Genomic DNA, 23367 nt, shown 5'->3' with positions numbered 1-23367 from the left:
GTATGTGTTTATCTCTAGTATTTCTTTCTCAATATGTATCATTTTTTTAGTGCGTATTAATAGATCTGGGTGAAAACTTTAAAAACTTAGCATTATACTCAAGATTTTTTTTTAAAAATTTCATAACAGACCTTTTAAATTTTAAAATTTTAATAGTGCAATCTAAAAAGTTGTTTGGCAAACGGTGAGAATGATGGTCGCAAATCGCAATTATACCAATGAAATGTATTTAAAAAATTAAATTATGATGTAATTTTGGAGGTGGGAAAGAAAATATTTTCTGTAAAGAAGAATGATTTTTTGTTTTTTTTAGCCTTTTCTTATTTTACCGTGAAAATTGAATTTAACAAAATAAAAATAAAAAATACTAATAACAAGTTGTTGAAGATGGTTTGAGCTAGGGTTTTGAAATGTTCAGTCGTACCCTAACCAGCTAACTTCTACTGCCTTTGACGACGATGCTCCACTCGACCATCCGCCGCCATGCTCTTCTTACCTTGCCCCAATTCCACCGCATTTTCTTCGCCACCTCCACTTCCTCCCCCCTGTCAGGCGGCAGCACCTCTTCTCGTGATTCTCACTTCATGGTCGAGTACCTCGTGAACTCGTGCGGATTCTCCGTGGAGGAGGCGTCGAAGGCCTCCAAGCGCCTCGCGCATCTCCGATCGACCGAGAATCCCGACGCTGTTCTTTCCTTCTTCAGATCTCAAGGCATTGATGGTGCTAATCTCAGGAAGATAATATCCATCAGACCGTCATTCCTCTGCTGGAATGTGGAATCAAACCTCACCCCGAAGTTTCAATTTTTACGTGACCTGGGGTTTTCAGAATCCGACCTCGTTGCTTTCATCATGAAAAACCCCTCTATCATGACCCTCAACGTCCAGCGTATTCTTCTCCCCAGATTGAATATATGGGAAAATCTCTTTGGATCAAGGGAGCTGCTGCTCAAGAATCTTAGGAAGCGGTGTTGGTTTGTGAACAGCAAGTGTGAGAAGGTGGTACGTCCTAACCTGAACTTCTTACGGGATGAGTGTGATATTCCTCTCGAAAGGGCATCACTTGTCCTCAAAAAACATCCAACTTTCATTGTACAAAACCCAAACTCATTACGGGCTTTGGTAGATAGAGCGGAGGGAATGGGATTTACTAGGAGATCTCGAATTTTCCTCTGGATCCTTGACATTCTGTTTAGGACCAGCAGGGAAAAAGTTGACGCTCACTCCAAGCTCATGAGCAGCTTTGGGTGGTCGAACTTGGAGTTCTGTACTGCGATCGAAAAACAACCAGGCTTCTTAAATCTTTCCACAGATATCTTACGGTTAAAGATGGAATTTTTGATCAAGGACATTGGGTTCACCCCATCAGGCATTGCTAAACGGTCGAGGCTTTTAATATTCAGTTTGAAAAAGAGGACGATTCCTAGGTTTCAGGTCATGAAGATATTAAAATCAGAAGGGTTGTGGACTTCAAACGACAAGCAACATATGTTTTTCACAATGCCAGACCCAAAATTTCTGGAGAAGTATATTCTTCCTTACAAAGATAAATTCCCTAAACTTCTTGAGATCTCGTGTGCTGTAGCTGAATGATGGTTGGATAATTGAAACTGCAAAAGCGAACAAGGATGTTGAACTAATCTTGTAGTTTTTGTATGTGTTTGTTATTCTTAAAATTGTTCATGTAGACATTACAATGCCAAGTTTTCTAAAATTGCATTTTATTATACCCTGATTTAGTTGTAGAAGGGATTATCTTAGAAAATGGAGGATTGGGCTCTGTGCAAATTATTCCAGCAATTGAAGGTGCAGTAAATAGTCATGTTCTTGATTGATGAAAGTTGAATTTTGTATTCCCCAGAGCTTGGTGTGTGATCATTTCCCAAGATGCCTGAGGCACCGTTTTATGTACATGTGGGGCATGAAATTTTTCACAAGCTTTTCTCATTGATAACAAGCTTTATGGAAGGCGTTTCTTGTTCTTAGAAGGTAGGATTCCTAGCTTCAAATCTTTCAAATAGAACTAGATTTGATTTCTAACTCTGTATATGTTATTCATATTTTTTTTTGATTGTGTAGTCTGAAGTGATTCTGATATATTTTGTTGAACTGCTGTGTCTGTTGCTCAACTAAATTTCTAGTTCTTTTAGTATAGAAAATTTGCTTTTAGTATAGATAATTTTCCCTTATTGTTTCCATTTGGACAGAATTTTCTATAAACTGCTTAGTAGTCAAATTGGCCTGGTGCAATGGAGATCAGTCTCAGAAACCTGTGAATTTTCCAAATTATTTCCTAATTGTTATGTAGATGTGAAAGAGATGCCAGAGAGAATTTTTACTGAGATGATATATCTTAAAATATGGACAGTAGGAATAAATGATTAATAAATTCCTCACCCAAATATGTAGAACACCAAACTGTTAATTTTAAAATTGGCTTCAATCAGCCGCCATCTGATTCATTATTTGGATCACTGCAGATTTTTATCTCCTGGTCAAATGGTTCTAATTGTGTTTGTTTCGACAATTATCTTTCTTAAATATGTTATCCTTTCTCATTTACTAGTTGTATTCAAGATGGAATTGGATGTCCATTGTGATTCCATTCTTTTTATATTTTCATTGAGAGCAAGTGTTAGATCCCGTGGTTATTTTGATATGATCAATCAAGTTGGTTAGGTCTTGTTTTGTATTTGATCCCTGTGTCTGAGTGTGCAGGAGCTTAGAAACGCAGGAAGTCGAGCGGAAGACGCAGCTAGCGAGAAGGACGACACGGAAAGGGAGCCGACGGGCTCGGTGCGTCCGAAGGACGAGAGAGCTGCGGAAGAGTATATCGGTGGGCAAGAAGAACGTGCGCGGTGTTCGAGGGACGTTAAGTCGGGGAGGAAGGTTGCTCGAGGAGAAGGTCGAAAATTGGGTTCAGGTGAATCCTATTTCGATTGGCCAAAATCACTCAAGCAAACGAAGCTTCGGAACTCAAAGCGAAGAAGAAAAGGAGTCAAAAGAGGTTGGAAACTATTTCATGCAAGCAGGAAGGTACTTATAGCAGGAACCTTGAGCTGTTAGAGTATTTCATGCTTGTTGAAGACGCCTTGAGCCAGGTCAAAATGATCGTTGAGGTTCGAATAGAGTTCTATCCGAACAACTCATTGGAGGTGCCTTAGACCTCTATTGGAGGCGCCTTAGAATTACGAGATAGAGTTTCCAGGGCCTATAAAAGGACCTCTGGACTTAGGACTTAGATATCAATTGTTCAATCAACTCTGTAGTCATTCCTAATAATAATTCTGAGCTGTTAGAGTGTAAAAGGCTTCTTCGCCTTCAGTAAAGGAGATTTTTTCTAGTGTGTTTTTCATCGTCCTGGATTAACAACCTTCTTGGTTGTAATCAGGTTAACTGTTGAGTTTCTGCTTTATTTCTGTTTCTTTATTTCAGTTATTTTATTATTGCTATTGTATTTTTGAGTTGAAAGCACGAGAAGGGTATAACTTTTATTTTTCAGACAATTTATCCCTTCTTGCCGGCCTCCGCTGCACCTACAATTGATATTAGAGCTTGACCGCCTCAGAAGGACTAATCGCCAACAGAAGCACAAAGATCAAGACGATGGCTGGAGCTAACATTCATCCCCCGAAGTTTGACGGAGATTTCGCTACATGGAAACGAAAAATGGAGGTATTTTTAAAAATTTAATTTGATATACTTTTAATAATGAAGTATGGATATGCAGCGCCAAAAGATAAAGAATAGTGCAACTGGACGAAAAAGGAGCAGGTCGATTGCGTGACCAACAGAAAGGCTGAATTTCACCTGCTCAGTGTTATACCGCCCTAGGAGGTAAGTCAAATCGAAAGCTACGACCCCGCCAAAGACCTCTGGGATAAATTCCTGGAGCTCCACAAGGGCACCTCAGAAGCGAAGCTAGCAAGGCGCGACATCCGCCGGACACAACTAACAAATCTCCGGATGAACAACGGCGAGAAGGTTCCGCAACTCCAAGCGAGGATCAAGGAGCTGATAACGCAACTGACAAATCTCGGTAAAACGGTAACAAACCGAGATTCGATCCGGTACGCGCTCAACGCCTTCCCGAGAACTCCCGAGTGGGCCTCCTTAGTAGATACGTACTACATCTCTAAGGATTTCGAGGTAAGTAGTTTAGAAAATTTATTTTCAACTTTTGAACTTCACGAATCTCGGATTGCAGAGCCCAATGAAGTGGAGAAAACAAGTTAGAGTATTGCCTTAAAGGCAAGAACAAACGATTCTGACTCTGAAGCTTCGATCGACGAATCCGAAATGGCACTATTGGTAAGATGCTTCAATAAATTTTTTAATTCTAATAAATTTAGATCGCAGACAAAAAGACATCAGTAAAGAAAAAGAACGGTTCGTTGCTATAACTGCAACGAAGAAGGGCACATCAAAGATGACTGCCCAAAATTAAAGAAAAAGGAGAAAGAGAAGGAAAAGACAAAGTACAAGAAACCAGAATTCTTCAAGCACAAGAACCTGAAGGCCACTTGGTCAGATTCGTCTTTTTCCGAATCAGACGTCGAAACCTTCTCAGAGTTAGCGCTAATGGCTAACCATCAGCTGGAAGAAGAGTCAAGCTCAGAGATGAACATAGATGAAGGGAGAGGAACATCAGAAGAGGAAAGCTGCAGTGAAAGGGAAGCATCACCAAGTCAGGTAAGTCAGGTGCGTAATCTTACCCCTACTCAGTCATTTCGCTTTATTAAAGCCCTTTCTAAAGATTTAGATAAATTAGAAAAGGAAAATGAACATTTGAAATTAGAGAATGCAAAATTGAAAGATGAAATTGAAAAATCGAAGACTGATGCATGTTTTAAAATAAATATTTTTAAAAAGTCAAAACTTAAGATTTATGGAAAATTAAACTGATATGTTAAACATCATCAAGGTCAACTTAGGAAAATTTCCAAGAATTATATATCCCCTAAGTTTTTAATTAATTTAGTAGGAAGGAACCTCTATTGGGTTCCAAAAGACTTATTAGAATAATTTTCTTTTATTATTAAAGCTTCCAGCAAGAAAATTAAACGTTAAAATTTCTTTATGAGATTTTGTCTAAGGAAGTGGTTGTTGCTCCAATAACCAAGAAGGCCTAGTGCCTCGCCACGACCTGGAAGCTGAAATATTGAAATAAAATGTTTAATTAACTTTCTAAAAAAAGAATTAAAACTAAAATTAAATAATGTTTTGAAAGTTTTTTAAACATTTTCTTGAAAATTCTAAAAATTCAGTTTACTTAGAAATTTCTTTTCTGGAAAATTCTAAAAATTCATTTTACTTAGATTTTTTTTAAAAAAAATTCAGTTTACTTAGAATTTTTTTTTCTAGAAAATTCTAAAAACTCATTTTACTTGAAATTTTTTTTTACAAAAAAAATTCATATTCTCTTATTATTACCCCGTTTTTGTTATGATCAAAGGGGGAGAGATAATATAAATGTAGGGGGAGAGAGTTTTTTTTAATAATTCTGAGTTTTAAAAATATTTTTGAAAATTTTTGTTTAGCTCTTAATTAAATAGTTACAATTTTATGCTTAATATGTTAGTTTAGTAATTTTCTTTAAAATTACTGTTTGTCTATTTTTACCCTAACTTGGACTTGAATTAATGCACATAAAAAATGGGGAGATTGTTAGATCCCGTGGTTGTTTTGATGTGATCAACCAAGTTGGTTAGGTCTTGCTTTGTGTTTGATCCCTGTGTCTGAGTGTGTAGGAGCTTAGGAACGCAGGAAGTCGAGCGGAAGACGCAGCTAGCGAGAAGGACGACACGGGAAGGGAGCCGATGGGCTCGGTGCGTCCGAAGGACGAGAGAGCTACGGAAGAGTACACCGGTGGGCAAGTAGAATGTGCGCGACGTTCGAGGGACGTTAAGCTGAGGAGGAAGGCTGCTCGAGGAGAAGGTCGGAAATTGGGTTTGGGTGAGCCCTATTTCGGTTGGCCGAAATCACCCAAGCAAACGGAGCTTCGGAAGTCAAAGCGAAGAAGAAAAGGAGTCAAAAGAGGCTGGAAACTATTTATACCATGCAACCAGGAAGGTACTTATAGCAGGAACCTTGAAGGCACCTTAAACATGCATTGAAGGCGCCTTCAACATTGAAGGCGCCTTCATTGCTTGTTGAAGGCACCTTAAGCCAGGTCAAAATGACCATTGAGGTTCAGATAGAGTTCTATCCGAACAACTCATTGGAGGCGCCTTGAACTTCTGTTGGAGGTGCCTTAGACCTACGAGATAGAGTTTCCAGGACCTATAAAAGGACCCATGTACCTAGGAATTAGATATCAATTGTTCAATCAACTCTGTAGTCATTCCTAGCAATAGTTCTGAGCTGTTAGAGTGTAAAAAGTTTATCCGCCTTCAGTAAAGGAGACTTTTTCTAGTGCCCTTTTCATCGCCCTAGATTAACAACCTTCTTGGTTGTAATCAGGTTAACTGTTGAGTCTCTGCTTTATTTCTATTTCTTTATTTCAGTTATTTTATTATTGCTATTGTATTTTTGAGTTGAAAGCACGAGGAGGGTATAACTTTTATTTTTCAGATAATTCACCCCTCTCTTACCGGCCTCCGCTGCACCTACAACAAGTTTACAAACTTAAATACAATTTAATGTAGAAGTTGCTGACAGTAGCCAAAATTCTATTGCATTGACTTGTTATTCAATTGATGAGATCTTAAATCGGATCAAAGAGGTGATAATACTCATACCAGATAGTACTTCTGAGACTTAGCCCCACACTCTTTAAGGGCAAGACCCCTATCATAGGACCGGTAAGCCCCAAAGTGTCGGTTGGACCTATGGGGCTAAGCTCCCTACTTCTCATATATCAATCTTCCATCATGCAATCGATCAGTTACAAGGTCGGTCGTATTTCTTCCAGTAGACAACATTGTCAGCGAATCACAACAACCCGTCAGAGAATAACAACTATTTGACATGGAATATTTCGCTATCATAACACATGTGCAATGGAACTTTCCTCTGAGGGTGGACGAAGATCTTCCATTACCTAATGTTACCTGACATATTCTGACATTAGACATTCTCTGCTGTCTCATTATTGCAAAGATTATGAAAGACGGTTTGTATACATGAAACAAAACCTTCCTTAATGGGTGCTTGTACGTCTTCCATTACTCGACATTTTCTTATACTAAACATTCTCTGACGCTTCATTATTGCAGAGGTTATGAGAGTCAGTATAAAAATGAGATTCTCTCTAATGGCCAAGTACATTTTGAATAGACATTTTTACTATACGCTTTAATGGGCGCATGCTCATACATCTACTGCTCATCTTCTTCTCCACTTTTGGTCACTATTCTGATTTGAGTGTCGGAGTGTCTGCACCAAGGACCCCTCCCTAGTTCTCGCTCTAATGTTTTTATTTGCTCTCTCCATTATGCGCAGAAAGGAGCATTCAAAGTCATTTTCTTCCACCTTAGAGTCTTCCAACGATCAACATTGCAGCCATCTACCTAGCGCGTGATAACCATGATTTTGCTATATTATTTTGATTCATAATGCATGCTTTTATTGATCTTCTCATAGATTGAATTTATATTTTCATCATGTTTCATTAATTACATTTAATTTTGGACTTAATTGCAAATTAGTTTATTATCATGGTATTTGATGCTAATATTTGATTATTATTTTGTAGGCATCAAAAGGGTCGTGGACCGATTAGATCAAACCACATTTGGGCTCAAATCTAGGGCTAAATAAGTCGATCAAGTCTTGGAGCGATTGAGATCGTTCATTGAAGATAGGAGAGATCTGAGCCATCCATCAAGGATCTGGTCCATCCAACCTAATGAGGAGCAAATTTTGTCCGTTGATGAAGATCCAGATCCAAGACGTTCTAGCCATTGATCAAAACCTGAATTAATCTGGACCGTTGATCAGATTGGGAGAGGTTTAAAATCGGAGAAGCTACAATGGCTTCGACGAGCTCGGCGTTTTCGTGATTTCGGCACTGTTCCTTCTCCTTCTTCAACGACGCCGAAGCCTCCCATTCTACTTCCAGATCTAAAAACCTAATCTCTTCATCTCCGGTGAGATTACAATGATCCCACGACCAGCAATCCAAGGGCAGAGCGCGAATTGAGGGCATTCCCTGTTTGTGGTCTTGATTCCAGCGAGCGCATCCAAGCCAAGATTTGAGGGTGTTCCCCGATCTTGTGCTGCCATCATCCAACGGAGGTGTCAGAGAGCATTCCCCAGCATTTCCGATTTCACTCAATCATCGATTTCACCTTGCGATTCTAGAATATCCTCTATTTCTCGGCGGCTGGTGAATTCAGAGGGTTCTGAGCCAGTTAGGGCATTCCCAGTAGTTTTTGACTTTTCCTGAATGAGCTGCGAGTTCAGATTTTCATTGCTGAGTGCTCGAAGAGCGTTTCCAGAAGCAATTCAGTGACACGGCAGAGAGGAGAGGTTCAGTTGCAGATTTTGGATTGTGGAGTGTTATTAGTTAGTTTTTTTTATCTGTCATTCCTTTGCTCAGATATGAAGATCTGATAGATAGATTGCACTTTATTCTTTGTTTTGCATTGCCTACTTCAGTTTTTGATTGAGTTTCTTATGCAATTCCATTTTTGATGTTCTCACTTGCAATTCTGATTTTGTTGAATTTCTGCAATCCAATCCTTTTTACAACTACTTAATTAGTTTGTAATTTAGATTCTGATTTGAATTAGAAGTTATGATTAACACAAGTTTGTTTAGTTTTGGTTATTTAGTTAGTTAATTTTTGTTCTCTGCATTGGATTTATGGTAACTGACATGGAGTTTCAACGTTGAATGCTTACTTGAGCTTTCGATTGTTACCTAAATTGTATGTTAATGATCAAGTGTGAGATTGGATAATTTGTTAGTTAAAGAACTTGAGTCAATGATGATAGAGTGATGCTAATTTGATGAGGTGGAGTTGAATCATGTTTAGATGATGATGACTTTTCTTCGATTCAATTCTTGAATTAATTAGATGAAAACAAGTTGTAAAGTGAATTAAATGGAAAAGCTTAATTGACCTTGTTGATGTAATAATTCGATTTGAATCAATTCTAGAATTAACACACACTTTTTACTAGTTATCCTTGGAAAAATACGACTTGAGACTCGTTGCTACAACACTTTTCTTTAGTTTAGTTGAGTTTCCAATCTTTATTAATTTGGAGCGTCTAGTGACATGCAAAACGGCGATTATCAAATTTTAGTGCCGTTACTGGGGACTACATAACTAGTAGTATGTGTGTATTTTAGATTGTGCATTGATTGATTTATTTTGTTAGCATCTTTATTGATTTGATTACTTATCTTTTGTGTTTTCATGTTGAATTATTTCTAAATTGTCAAGTTCTTTAATGTTCATATATTCATTGTGTTTGAAACTTTATGCTCTTGAGTCTTCTAATTTTGAGTTTAGTGTTGTAGTGTAAGAACAGGAGATTTCAGTAGCATGGATCCATATTTTCAAAAATTTGGAGGAGGAATGGAGAATCAGTATTTTCAGCCTGAGTATCAATTTTACCCAATCATGGATCAACAAAATAGGTATGAGTCATTTTCTAATGCTTATAATGCTAATTGGGTGGATCATTCATGTTTTAGGTATGAAAGTACACAAGGACAATTTATTGAGCCATATCCAGCCTACCAGAATTCATATGAGGTTCAAGAGGTTTCAACATCTTCTATGTCACATTCTTTTCAACAGAACGATTCTCAATTTGGAATGTCAACATGGAAATTCAAGGAGATTATGCAATAAATGAGAGAACATCAAGAGTAACAATTCTCAAGGATACAGAATATACAGAATCAGTTAGATCAAATTGCAGCATCCATCAATCAGTTATAAGCACAAAACTCCAATGAGGAGATGGAAAGTAGAGATTCTGTCAGGCTGACCCTACTCCCATTTCTTCGTAAAATTTTTCTAGTATTATTTGTGAAGATGATGTAGTTATTCATATTTCTGATTCTACTAATGTTGTTGCTTTAGATGATTTGAATGATGCAGATACAGATGCAGAAGATGATTTAAGTGTAGGGGAATGCTTACTGGAAGCATTACCTCAAGAATCATCAAGAATAGAGGATGTAAGTGTAGGAACTTGTGCTATGGAGACAAGAACCCAAGAATCACTACATGAAGTTGTACAACCACCTGAACCAGAGCTTGTGACATTATTTGATGAAAAGGAGGTAACAATCACCACTCTAGGTACCTTTCAGCTTGACAAGGTTAGTATTTCTTGTGATTTATCAGAAAATTTCATAAAGGTACCACTCATTGATTTTATTAGATGTGATTCATTGTTTGATATATCTTTTACCCACACTAATATTCTCCTATTTTCATCTTATCTCACATGCGTGTGGGAGGTGTTGTCCTTAATTGATTGTGTAGGAGAAGTTAAGCTTCCGGAGTGGGTACTAAATCTGAATTGTCTCCGACCTCCAGAAAGAGTTTTCAACGGAAAAATGATAAATAAAAAGGATTTGTTTGTAACAAAGAGTACTCCACTACCGGCGTGGATTCTTTTACTGAATCTTCTTCAACCACCCGGAATTGAGGGGAGTTCGTTCTTTGCTTTTCTTCTTGCTTTATACATTTCGTTAGTTTCATTTTCTTACATTTGCATTTTGCTTCCATACTTTGCATTTTGTTTAGTTTACATAGTGTGCCATTTTGAATAAATTCTTCATGGGAATTTTTTAGTAATATTTTTAAGATGGTAAAAGTTTCTTAAATTTGATCATCAATTTTAGGTCATTTGACATGATTGGATGCTCTCCTTGCATTATATTGGTTAGTATGTTGGTGGATTCTAATTTGATTAGTTGAGCTTGATTGTAAAAATTACCTAGAAAGGGCCACTTTAAACCTATATTTTGTTATATTTTTGTGTGGCATGCACTCATAATAATTGGAACTCTAGAACTTGCTTTGCTTCTTTTCAAAATCACAATATCATTGATATGCATGAATATGATGAAGGATATTTTCTTTCCCATTCTTTGGTTCCTATTCCCATTCTTTGAATTCTTTTCCTTTCCAACTCTAGTTGGATAAATCTTTTGTCACCTTGCTTTGCTTTCATTCCATTGAGAGTTTTGATTGAATTTTCTTGATGAGTTGGATTGTTCGAGAGGGATAAGAATTTAAGTGTGGGGGAAGGAATGAATGTTCTTGAAATTAGATTTTGCTTTTGAAGTGGCTGACTTTCTGGAGCTGCTGGTAGCTGAAATAATCTTGTGAATCTTTCCATTCGTATGCAAGATCAAAACCAGAATTGTTGGAGTATAGAAGTGTGATATGGGACAGTAAGAATAGTGAGTTAAGATGGAATGTTAGAATGTTGTTGCTGCATATGTGTAAATTCTAAAATTAGAATTTGAAAAAATATTTAGAATTCAAGTTTCATTACTGGATTGGAGAAAGTGCATGACAATTGCATGAAGAGATACCAGATTTGGAGGGAGATGATAGTGGTGCAAGGTTCTGATTAGTAGAAGGTTTAAGTGAAGCACTTAATTTCTCAATGTCATTCAATGTTCATTCTCTTTAAGCCTACCATGGCTCAAGACAAGGAATTTTAGTGAATTGACTTCTGGAAGTATACAACTTTAGGACAAAGTGTAGAGTATTTTTAGAGACAAGTGCTGGAGAATTCTTTTGAAACAGTAGATTCTTGTTGCAACCTTGCTACTAGAAGGAATTTCATGAATTCTGATTTCAAGGATTGATGAAAACAATATCATGTGGTTACATGAAACTCATTTTCCATTGGCTTAAAAGACTTAAAATGGATTCCTTTGCAACCAATATGTTGATGAAAACAATGTATTAGAGAATTTGTATTCTGAAATTGAATATCTGAAAAATTATTGTGCATAAAATTTTGTTGTAGGTTATGGAGCAGTGATGGCCCAAAGAGAAGTCTCTATCTTTCCCTTGTCAATTGGTACTACAACATCTCTAATATTGTTGAGATGCAAATTCTAAAAAGTGTTGGATGTTAAATTCAGAAACTAAACTCAGGAAGTTTGTCTATATTTTGTTGAAAAATCCAAACTGTGGATCAAATTGGAATTGTTTTGTGCCAAACGTGAAGATGGATTGAGTGAAAAAAAAGTACTGAAAGGAAGAATTCAGAAGTTAATTTGATGTTGTGAATTTCTGAAATACAGAATTTGAATTATGAAACTTAATTCAGAAATGTTTCACAAGCCTCTAATTAGCAAGAAGTGCAAGTCAAGTTGATGATCTTCCATTACCATTTCGTGTTCTAATCTCTTCAAACTTTACATGATTTTAAACAACCAACTATAATGGATGTGGATTCGGAATTTAAGTCAATACTGGAATTAACTCCAATAAGAAGTCTGAAGGCAAATAGAATTGTGGTCCTGAGTTTGGAGTTTCTTTTGGATCTGAACAATTGATACATCCAATGTTAGCTGTTGAGCATTTATTTAGCTAGAAAGCATTGAGCATTAGCTACAGAAAAAATCAGATTCGTTAGTATCGGATTTCTGAGTCAGATACCTTGTGCAAAGACAGTAATCTGATGCTTGATATTGCTGCAGGGAAGAAATTTTAAAGTGACAACATCTACACCAACACAAATGTGGAATAAATTAAGATGCAGATTGAATTTGATTTAGAAACTCTGGAATTCAGGAGTTGCATGAATTAAAGTTCTAAATTTGGTGATTGAGTTGCTGAACTTAATGTGTAGTGGAGTCTATATGGAATTGGTGATTTCCAGAACTTAACATAATTTTAAGTTTCTGAAAATCCAGTTGAATGATTTTGGATGTAGAGTTAATTGAAGCATGAGTATCAGTTCAGGAAAAAATTTTCATCAAATCAGTAAAGAAAGTAAGGAGGAAACCTATTCTTTTGCACTAAATTGTTGAGGTTGTTTTTGATCAACATTATTTGGAATTCAACCGCTAACCAATGTATTGCTATATGAAATTCTTCTGAAAGATTAATTATTTTCTTAATTCTCAAACAGGGAAAACTACCTCTACTTAATGCCAATTCTGAATATGTTTTTGAACAGCTTCCAACTAATACAGTTTGGAATCAAACTCTGAAACACTTGGAGAGCTAAGTGATGAACAAAATTGAGCCTACAAAATTAGGGAATCTAACCAGTAGCTGAATTTTGTGTTAAATAAAGTCTGTTTTGTGCAAATTCTTCATACTGATTCTGACCAGCAATAACATGGAACTGTTCTCATGTCATTACAATGTTGAATGACCTGAAGTGATGCATTGGTTTGAGCTAAATTCTTCATGCCTTCAACAGAATTACATGGAATTTAATTTCTGAAACTAGAGTATGAAAAAGAAAAGGAAAAAAAAAAATCAGAAATGAGTTAAAATTTCGTAGACAGTTTCAGAACTTGATCTTTGTCCGAGATGGACAATGTTTTAAGTGTGGGGGAGGGAATTCTTCTTCATAAGTTGATTTGAAATTATTTGAGTTTTCAAGAGATGGAATTTAAGTGGAAAAGCAGTGAAAGAAAAAAAATGACAAATCAAAAGAGTATCAAATGTGAAGATAGAGTATCAAGAATTTTGGATTGCCATCAAATTGAAGGAGAGGTTAGCTTGATATTTTGAATTGGTAACGGCAAATGATATTCATCTCTTTTCACATCAAATTGGTCAACTCATCAAGTATATTCCTCTAATACTCTTATATTTTAATTTTCTTCATTGAATCATTTTCTTTTGCCTATTTCATTCACTTTAATTGTTCTTCTTGATTCCATTTCAATTCTTGATGATAAAATCCTTTTGATTCATGTATACTATGTTTTATAGTGGCGGAGAATTAGAAAATAAGCAAGTTTATGGTAGTGAAATGTTGTGAGTTGCATTGAGTGAACTCCACTTATACATGTTTGAGTGTGAGAGATAGAATATGTGAATACCTAGTGAGATTGTAACTTGCTTAATTTTTCAATTGGATTGAAACTACCATACCTATTGATTATTGTTTGGATTGTATTCATAATTGTTTGTGATCTTTAGATGATCTTAGTTAATTATCTTTTACCATCTTCTAGGTATTGTTAAGGAATTTGTGTGGAGATGATTTTAGATTTTCTTGACTTGAACGGGGCGTCCAAGATTAAGTGTGGGGGATTTAATAACCATGATTTTGCTACATTATTTTGATTCATAATGCATGCTTTTAATGATCTTCTCATAGATTGAACTTATATTTTCATCATGTTTCATTAATTGCATTTAATTTTGGACTTAATTACAAATTAGTTATTATCATGATATTTGATGCTAATATTTGATTATTATTTTGTATGCATCAAAAGGGTCGTGGACCCGATCAAATCAAACCACATTTGGGCTCAAATATAGGGCTAAACAAGTCGATCAAGTCTTGGAGCGATTGTGACCGTTCATTGAAGATAGGAGAGATCTTAGCCATCCGTCAAGGATCTGGTCCATCCAAAATAATGAGGAGCAGATCTCGTCTGTTGATGAAGATCTAGAGATTTTGATCAAGATCCAAGACTTTCTAGCTGTTGATCAAGACCTAAATTAATCTGGACTATTGGATCAGATTGGGAGAGGTTTAAAACCGGAGAAGCTACAGTGGCTTTGACGAGCTCGACGTTTTCACGATTTTAGCACTGCTCCTCCTTCTTTAGCGACGTCGAAGCCTCCCATTCTACTTCCAGATCTAAAAACCTAATCTCTTCATCTCCGGTGAGATTACAATGATCCGACGACCATCAATCCAAGAGCAGAGAGAGAATTGAGGGCTTGAGGGCGTTCCCCGTTCTTGTGTTGCCATCATCTAACGGAGGTGTCAGAGGGCGTTCCCCAACATTTCCGATTTCACTCCATCATCGATTTCACCTCGCGATTCTAGAATATCCTCTATTTCTTGGCGATTGGTGAATTCAGAGGGTTTTGAGCCAGTTAGGGCATTCCCAGTAGCTTTTGACTTCTCCTGAATGAGCTATGAGTTCAGATTTTCGTTGTTCAGTGCTCGAAGGGCGTTTCCAGAAGCAATTCAGTGACACGACAGAGAGGAGAGGTTCGATTGCAGATTTTGGATTGTGGAGTGTTATTAGTTAGTTTTTTTTTAATCTGTCATTCCTTTGCTCAGATATGAAGATCTGATAGATAGATTGCACTTTATTCTTTGTTTTGCATTGCCTACTTCAGTTTTTGATTGAGTTTCTTATGCAATTCCATTTTTGATGTTCTCACTTGCAATTCTGATTTTGTTGAATTTCTGCAATCCAATCCTTTTTACAACTACTTAATTAGTTTGTAATTTAGATTCTGATTTGAATTAGAAGTTATGATTAACACAAGTTTGTTTAGTTTTGGTTATTTAGTTAGTTAATTTTTGTTCTCTGCATTGGATTTATGGTAACTGACATGGAGTTTCAACGTTGAATGCTTACTTGAGCTTTCGATTGTTACCTAAATTGTATGTTAATGATCAAGTGTGAGATTGGATAATTTGTTAGTTAAAGAACTTGAGTCAATGATGATAGAGTGATGCTAATTTGATGAGGTGGAGTTGAATCATGTTTAGATGATGATGACTTTTCTTCGATTCAATTCTTGAATTAATTAGATGAAAACAAGTTGTAAAGTGAATTAAATGGAAAAGCTTAATTGACCTTGTTGATGTAATAATTCGATTTGAATCAATTCTAGAATTAACACACACTTTTTACTAGTTATCCTTGGAAAAATACGACTTGAGACTCGTTGCTACAACACTTTTCTTTAATTTAGTTGAGTTCCCAATCTTTATTAATTTGGAGCGCCTAGTAATATGCAAAACGACGATTATCAGCGCGCCATCTTTCCTTATTTCAAATAGGATCAATTATTAAGAGGATAGAATATATATTTAATTGTCTTATATTCATCCGTTTTCATTGTTTGTTTAAATGCTTGGGCAAGCATCATTGAACATATGTCACGTGTAAATAAAAAACAATTATAAGTGGAATATATGCAAGAAAAAATTAACATTAGTTCAGTTAGTCAAATAATTACAGTAAATTTAACCCCATAAAATATAGATGGATAGTATGATATATTAGAGGTTTTAGTTTCATTTGCTATAATTTGTTGGGACCGAAAAGTAGCTAGAGGGGGGGTGAATAGCTCGTCGCGTGCTAGATGCTCGTCGTTGCTTGTTTCTTCGAAGATGTGCAGCGGAAAATACAGAAACAAATCACACAACGCTAACAAGATTGGTTTACTTGGTACCCACCTCACAAGAGGTGACTAGTCCAAGGATCCACACCTACACACACACCCTCCACTAATAAAACCCTCCTTTATGGTAACTACCAAGGGCGGAGAAGCCCTACAAGACTCAATACAAGAAGAAAGGGAAAGGTAATGAAATACAAGCTTACAAGCTTACAATGAGTGCAAAAACCCTAACCCTAGTTTCTTCTTCTTCTCTTGATCCGCCTCTTGACTTGGAAGAACCTTCAAGAACTGGCGATCTCGAGCTTGAGAAAAACTATGGAGGAGTTGGTGAAGATGTGAAATGAATCGGTGAAGAAGTGCTGAAGGACACGCCCGCCTGCAGCTCAAATACGACGCAACGGTCGGATCCCGATCGATTCGAAAACTCCCAATCGATCGGGGAGGCTTTGGATCGATTCACGGATCGATCCAGAGCACCTCTGTGCTCTGGAAAAAATGCCTGGATCGATCCACGGATCGATCCAGCGCTTATCACGTGAAGCAGCAGCGTCCTAATCGATCGGCTGATCGATTGGAACCTCTGGATCGATCCACTGATCGATTCAGAGGCTCTCTGTTCGCTAGGAAAGGCATGGATCGATCCACTGATTGATCCAGCTCTTGGTTTTTGCCCAAAACCAAGTCCCAAGCCTCTCAAACCAATATCCGGTCAACCTTGACCTGTTGGTACATCATACCTAGCATCTGGTCACTCCCTTGACCTGCCAGAACTCCCCACCAAGTGTCCGGTTAATCCCTTTGACCCACTTGGACTTTTCTCTTCGTGCCAAGTATCCAGTCAATCCTTTGACCTACTTGGACTTCCCAAACACCAGATGTTTGATCATCCTTGATCCATCTGGATTTTCCCTTGCCTGGCTTCACTCACCAGGGCTTTCACCTAGCTTCACTCACTAGGGATTTCCTTCTGCCTAGCTTCACTCACTAGGACTTTCACCTGGCTTCACTCATCAGGATTTCCTTCTGCCTAGCTTCACTCACTAGGACTTTCACCTAGCTTCACTCACTAGGGATTTCCTTCTGCCTAGCTTCACTCACTAGGACTTTCACCTGGCTTCACTCACCAGGATTTCCTTCTGCCTAGCTTCACTTACTAGGACTTTTCAGTCAGGTATCCGGTCACTTTTGACCTACTTGACTCTTCTTCATTCACACTGATCAGTCCCTGATCAAAATCTCCCCATATGAACAACTGCACCTGCATTGTCCATGTGTCTACATGTATTGTCAAATATCGAAACTATGACCAAGACTCAAGCTTGGTCAACCCAGTCAACCTTGACCTAAAGGATATTGCACCAACAATCTCCCCCTTTTTGATGTTTGACAATACCTTTAAGTTAGGACTACTCTGAGTTAAGCTAATCCCACAGCCTTAACTCTCTTCATGCCAAAGTATGAATGTTGGTTCCCTTCATTCTCCCCCTATGACCTCCCCCATAGGTAATGAAGGCCTAACTTAAACCACACATTCTCCCCCTATTGGCACACATCAAACAACCACTATCTCTCCCTCTGAAGAGATACCCATCATTGGTTACTACTTCACTCGTTGAACCTTTATCCCTTTTTAAACTCTCCCCCTGAAGAGTTTCTCAAGGTCGTGATCAACATCATAATGAAGGTCCCATACCCTTTATTTTCCCTATATTCTCCCTCAAAGTAGACAAATGCCCAACCTTGAGCATTTTTCAACCATTTGAAATACCACTTGAAATAATGAGGATATCCACTCCCCATTTCAAGTTCAAACGCTCATTCATGAGCATTTTCTGAAAGGAAGGTTAACTACCTTCCAAGGTTCAGGAAAAATAATTTTAATGTCTTTAAAGAGTCCCTTCCCCTAAAGACATGGTAATAACTTCTGTCATTGCACCAACAGTGACTTGGAATCCCTAAACCTTTAGAAACCCCAAATTACGAAGTTTTGAGGTTCAAATATTCAAAAATTTGAAGCAAACCTCAACCTAAACTTTAACTTAGTCTCCCTAACCAATCCATCTTTGTTTTCAATATGAAAACACCCTTTTATGTATACAAATGTATTTTGAGGGGTTAGGAATGGTTACCTAGACTAAAATAGGTTCAAAATGCTGAAAATAAGCTTTCCCAGCCAAAATCAGAATCCTGGATCGATTGGAGTTGGGTTCCAATCGATTGAACCTAGCTGAATCGATCCACTGATCGATTCAAGATGTGTAGATCGATCGGATGATCGATCCAGCGAGCTTCTGCTCGCGAGAATTGCCTTCTGAATCGATCCACTGATCGATTCATACACTCCAATCGATCCATGGATCGATCGGAGCTCTGATAGTTGATGAATTTCAAATTCAGCCAACTACAGAAACCCCTAGAAAATTCTACAAAAATCCAAAAATCATGAAATTTCGTGTATACATTATTTAGGGCATACTTTATCATGAAAAAAATAGTTTTCTATGAAAATACATCATATTTTCAAAGATTGATACAAGCTTGAAAACTTGCTAAAACTTTAGCGTTTTCTTCAAGTTTGTGTCTAACTATTCAATGGTGATTACTATCAAAAGATAGCCTTCACCAAGGTTTTCCAAAAACCTTTTAAAATAATTTTCAAAACCAATATCCCATCACATTCCTTGGGTTTAATGCACATGACTTGTACATTAGCTTTCCCAATGATGGGAAAACACATAACTATGTGTTTTGATGACTCTAAAACTCAAAAGAATGCACTAAATCAGCATCTTGAGTTTTATTCATCTTCCTAACATCTCACTTGTATCTAATGTGCACTAAAACACATACAAGTCACCTTATAGTCCTTGTGAGATGTGAGATTTTGGTTTTGCCCAATTCTAGGGATCATGCATATCTATCTAGGCATTTTAGAGATATTAGACATCCACCTAAGATGTCACTTGTTAATAAGTGTTGTTAAATGTCATTTGTCCTTAATTACAAGGAATTAAACTTAATGCATGATTATGTTATGGCATACATCAAAAGGAAATAATTTTTCAAAAGAATATATCCTATAACTGTTAGGACTAAAAGTAGCTAGAGGGGGGGGGGGTAAATAGCTCGTCGCGTGCCCGGTGTTTGGCGTTGCTTGTTTCTTCGAAGATGTGCAGCGGAAAATACAGAAACAAATCACACAACGCTAACACGGTTGGTTTACTTGGTATCCACCTCACAAGAGGTGACTAGTCCAAGGATCCACACCAAAACACACACCCTCCACTAATGAAACTCTCTTTTATGGTAACTACCAAGGGGGGAGAAGCCCTACAAGACTCAATACAAGAAGAAGAAAGGGTAGTAAAGAAATACAAGCATACAAGCTTACAATGAGTGCACAAACCCTAACCCTAGTTTCTTCTTCTTGCTTTGATCCGCCTCTTGACTTGGAAGAGCCTCCAAGAACCTTCAAGAACTGGCGATCTCGAGCTTGAGAAGAGCTGTGGAGGAGCTGGTGAAGATCTGAAATGAATCGGTGAAGAAGTGCTGAAGGAATCGCACGCCAACAGCTATAAACAACGCCAACGGTCGAATCCCAATCGATTGGATTGCTCCCAATCGATTGGGGAGGCTTTGGATCGATCCACGGATCTATCCAGAGTGCCTCTGTGCTATAAAAAAATGTCTGGATCGATCCACGGATCAATCCAGCGCTTATCGCGTGAAGCAGCAGCGTCCCAATCGATCCACTGATCGATTGAGACCTCTGGATCGATCCACTGATCGATCCGGAAGCTTTCTTTTCGCTGGGAAAAGCTTGGATCGATCCACTGATCGATCCGGAGGCCTGGATCGATCCACTGATCGATCCGGAGGCTTGGATCGATCCACTGATCGATCCAGAGGCTTTCTGTTCGCTGGGAAAAGCCTGGATCGATCCACTGATCGATCCACTGATCAATCCACTGATTAATCCACTGATCAATCCACTGATTGATTCAGCTCTTGGTTTTTACCCAAAACCAAGTCCCAAGCCTCCCAAACCAACATCCGGTCAACCATGACTCGTTGGTACATAAAACCTAGCATCCGGTCACCCTTGACCAGCTAGGACTCTCTCACCAAGTGTCCGGTCAATCTCTTTAACCCACTTGGACTTTTTTCTTCTTGCCAAGTATCCGGTCAATCCCTTTGACCTACTTGGTCTTTTCTTCCTTGTGCCAAGTATCCGATCAATCCCTTTGACCTACTTGGACTTTCACCTAGCTTCACTCACTAGGGTTTTCAATCTGCCTAGCTTCACTCACTAGGACTTTCACCTGGCTTCACTCACCAGTATTTTCCTTTTGCCTGGCTTCACTCACCAGGACTTCCATACTGCCTAGCTTCACTCACTAGGACTTTCACCTGGCTTCACCCACCAGGATTTCCATCTGCCTAGCTTCACTCACTAGGACTTTCACCTGCATTGTCCATGTGTCTACATGTATTGTCAAACATCGAAACTATGACCAAGACTCAAGCTTGGTCAAAGCAGTCAACCTTGACCTAAGGGATATTGCACCAACAATCTCCACCATTAGGCACATTTTACTCTTTCAAAGAGTAAATAATAAATCCATTTCATTTTCAAAGGTTAACAAAAATCTTGAAAATGCTCCTTGAGTGTCAATTTCTTCAAAGTTGGGTTAACTACCCTTCTTCTCAGAGTTGACACTCTCTAACCCATCTATGGGATAGAGAAAATGCTCCTAAGAACCCAAAACCTATTGGTGCTCCTTGGATGCTCTAGGTATTCACTAGGGATAACTTCCCTAGATACCTTCCTAGTGACCTTGTTTGGCTTCTTAGAAGCCTTGGTCACATTTTCTAGGTCAACTCTAGGGATTACTTCCCTTGTAACCTTCTTTGTGACTTTCTTAGACTTCTTAGAAGTCTTAGTCACATTTGTTTCAAAAATACTCTTAGGGATAACATCCCTTGTATTTTTGACTTGACCACTAGACCTAGGGTTGGTTCCATAACTATATGGAACCCTATGGTAAGAGATTACATCCTTCTTAGCCTTTGGTTTGTATTCCAAACCCCTATGGCCATTAGATGACCTTTGTGCTCCTAGACCTAGGCTATGCTCATTTTGCCCTTTTAGAATATTTTCCATCTTTTTTAGGGTCTTTTCCATTTTATCAAGTCTTGACCTCAAGACTTGATTTTCTATCACTAAGTCCTTAGTTTTTGGTTTTCCATGAGCATTTTTGTTTTTGGGCTTGTATCTATTATCCTTAGTGTTCCCGCCCAAGTGTCTATCTACCTTCCTAACCTTAGGTTGGGTAGTTTTGGCATGTAGAGCCACATGCTTTTCCTTAAAGCCCTCATGCTTTCTATTCTTATGGTAAATTGCATTAAAATGATAAAAATTAGAACTAGCATGCTTTTTACCATGATGTAAAGAGGTAGGCTCAATAAAAGTTACCTTCCTCTTTACCTTGGAGGCTCCCCTTTGACTAGTGCCTCCTTGAGCCTTGACCATCTTCTTCCCCTTGGGGCATTGACTTCGGTAATGCCCCTTTTGGTTGCACAGGAAGCACACAATGTGCTCCTTGCTCTTTTTTGTTCCGGGGATGGTCTCCTTGAGCTTCTCCTTGCCTTTTTGTGCCATTTTGCCCTTTTTCTTGGCCAATTTGGGGCACTTGCTCTTGTAGTGCCCATGTTCCCTACATTCAAAGCATATAATATGATTTTTATTATTAATTAAAATATTTATACCTTTGCTTGTAAGGGTAGCATCTTTTCCTTTGTATCCGGAGGTGGAAGCTTCCTCTTGATCGGACCTTGATTCCCCTCCATTTGATTTTTCTTGACTTGTGGAGGTAGAATCTTCTTCCTCCTCTTCGTCTCTTGACCCGGATGTAGAGGCTTCTCCTTCTTCTTGATCCGGCGTCACCAAGGATCGCTCCCCTCAATCCTAGAGGTGGAGGCTTCATCATCTTGAATATGAAGCAAAGAGTATGCTCCCTCCTTGTTCCCTTCGATGCATTCCCTTGAGGATGAAGCTTCTTCTTGGACTTCTTCTTCGTAGGTTGAGCATCTCTCAACCTCGGAGTCCTCCTTTTGGTCTTGCTCCAAAGAGTCACCCTCTCTGGATACTTCTTGCTCTTGTACAGTGGAGGGGATCTCTTCATGAAGCTTGGCCAATTTGCTCCATAAATCCTTTGCATCTTCAAATTCTCCAATTTTGCAAAGGATGGTGTTTGACAATAAATTTACCAAAAGCTTGGTCACTTTGTCATTGGCCTCGCACCTTTGGACTTGCTCCGAGCTCCATTTGCTTTTCTTGAGAAGCTTGCCCTTGGAGTTTGTTGGAGCCTTGAAGCCTTCCATAAGAGCAAACCATTGCTCTATCTCCATCATAAGAAAATTTTCGATTATTGATTTCCAAGAATCGAAACTCGTGGAAGTGTATGGTGGAGCCACCCTTGTATCAAATCCAAGTCCATCTTGGAATTGCATCTTGAAGTTGAGCTTGATAAAATCTTGAACTTGAAGAATTTTCTCCAACTTCTTCACCCTCTAGCTTTTCTTGTTATACTTGACCCTTCCGGCGATGATTCCGGTGAAGAGCGACCTTGCTCTGATACCACTTGTTAGGATCAAAAGTAGCTAGAGGGGGTGGGGGTGAATAGCTCGTCGCGTGCCCGGTGTTCGGCGTTGCTTGTTTCTTCGAAGATGTGCAGCGGAAAATACAGAAACAAATCACACAACGCTAACACGGTTAGTTTACTTGGTATCCACCTCACAAGAGGTGACTAGTCCAAGGATCCACACCAACACACACACCCTCCACTAATGAAACTCTCCTTTATGGTAACTACCAAGGGTGGAGAAGCCCTACAAGACTCAATACAAGAAGAAGAAAGGGTAATAAAGAAATACAAGCATACAAGCTTACAATGAGTGCACAAACCCTAACCCTAGTTTCTTCTTCTTGCTTTGATCTGCCTCTTGACTTGGAAGATCCTCCAAGAACCTTCAAGAACTGGCGATCTCGAGCTTGAGAAGAGCTGTGGAGGAGCTGGTGAAGATCTGAAA

At 38.3% G+C, this 23367-nt stretch overlaps 1 protein-coding gene across 5 annotated transcripts; it reads left to right on the top strand.

Moving 5' to 3' along the window:
- Positions 1 to 389: 389 nt before the first annotated feature.
- On the top strand, positions 390 to 10357 carry LOC122026927. Of its 5 annotated transcripts, none has more exons than XR_006124200.1 (3): positions 390 to 1525; positions 1861 to 1988; positions 7696 to 10357. XR_006124200.1 is itself a non-coding variant. In XM_042585680.1 (2 exons), the coding sequence occupies exons 1-2, from the start codon at positions 459 to 461 to the stop codon at positions 1892 to 1894; spliced, it is 1101 nt and encodes a 366-aa protein (XP_042441614.1). In that variant the 5' UTR covers positions 390 to 458; the 3' UTR covers positions 1895 to 2696. The 5 variants fall into 5 exon arrangements, 1 of the variants encoding a protein (XP_042441614.1); XR_006124199.1 differs by having other exon boundaries at positions 390 to 1652; positions 1740 to 1988; XR_006124202.1 differs by having other exon boundaries at positions 9471 to 9485.
- Positions 10358 to 23367: the final 13010 nt, after the last annotated feature.

The sequence above is a fragment of the Zingiber officinale genome, chromosome 10A (assembly GCF_018446385.1).
Source record: "Zingiber officinale cultivar Zhangliang chromosome 10A, Zo_v1.1, whole genome shotgun sequence".
Lineage (NCBI taxonomy): Eukaryota > Viridiplantae > Streptophyta > Magnoliopsida > Zingiberales > Zingiberaceae > Zingiber > Zingiber officinale.
The sequence above is the reverse complement of the archived record's forward strand: the minus strand, read 5'-3'. Positions and strand labels throughout refer to the sequence as shown.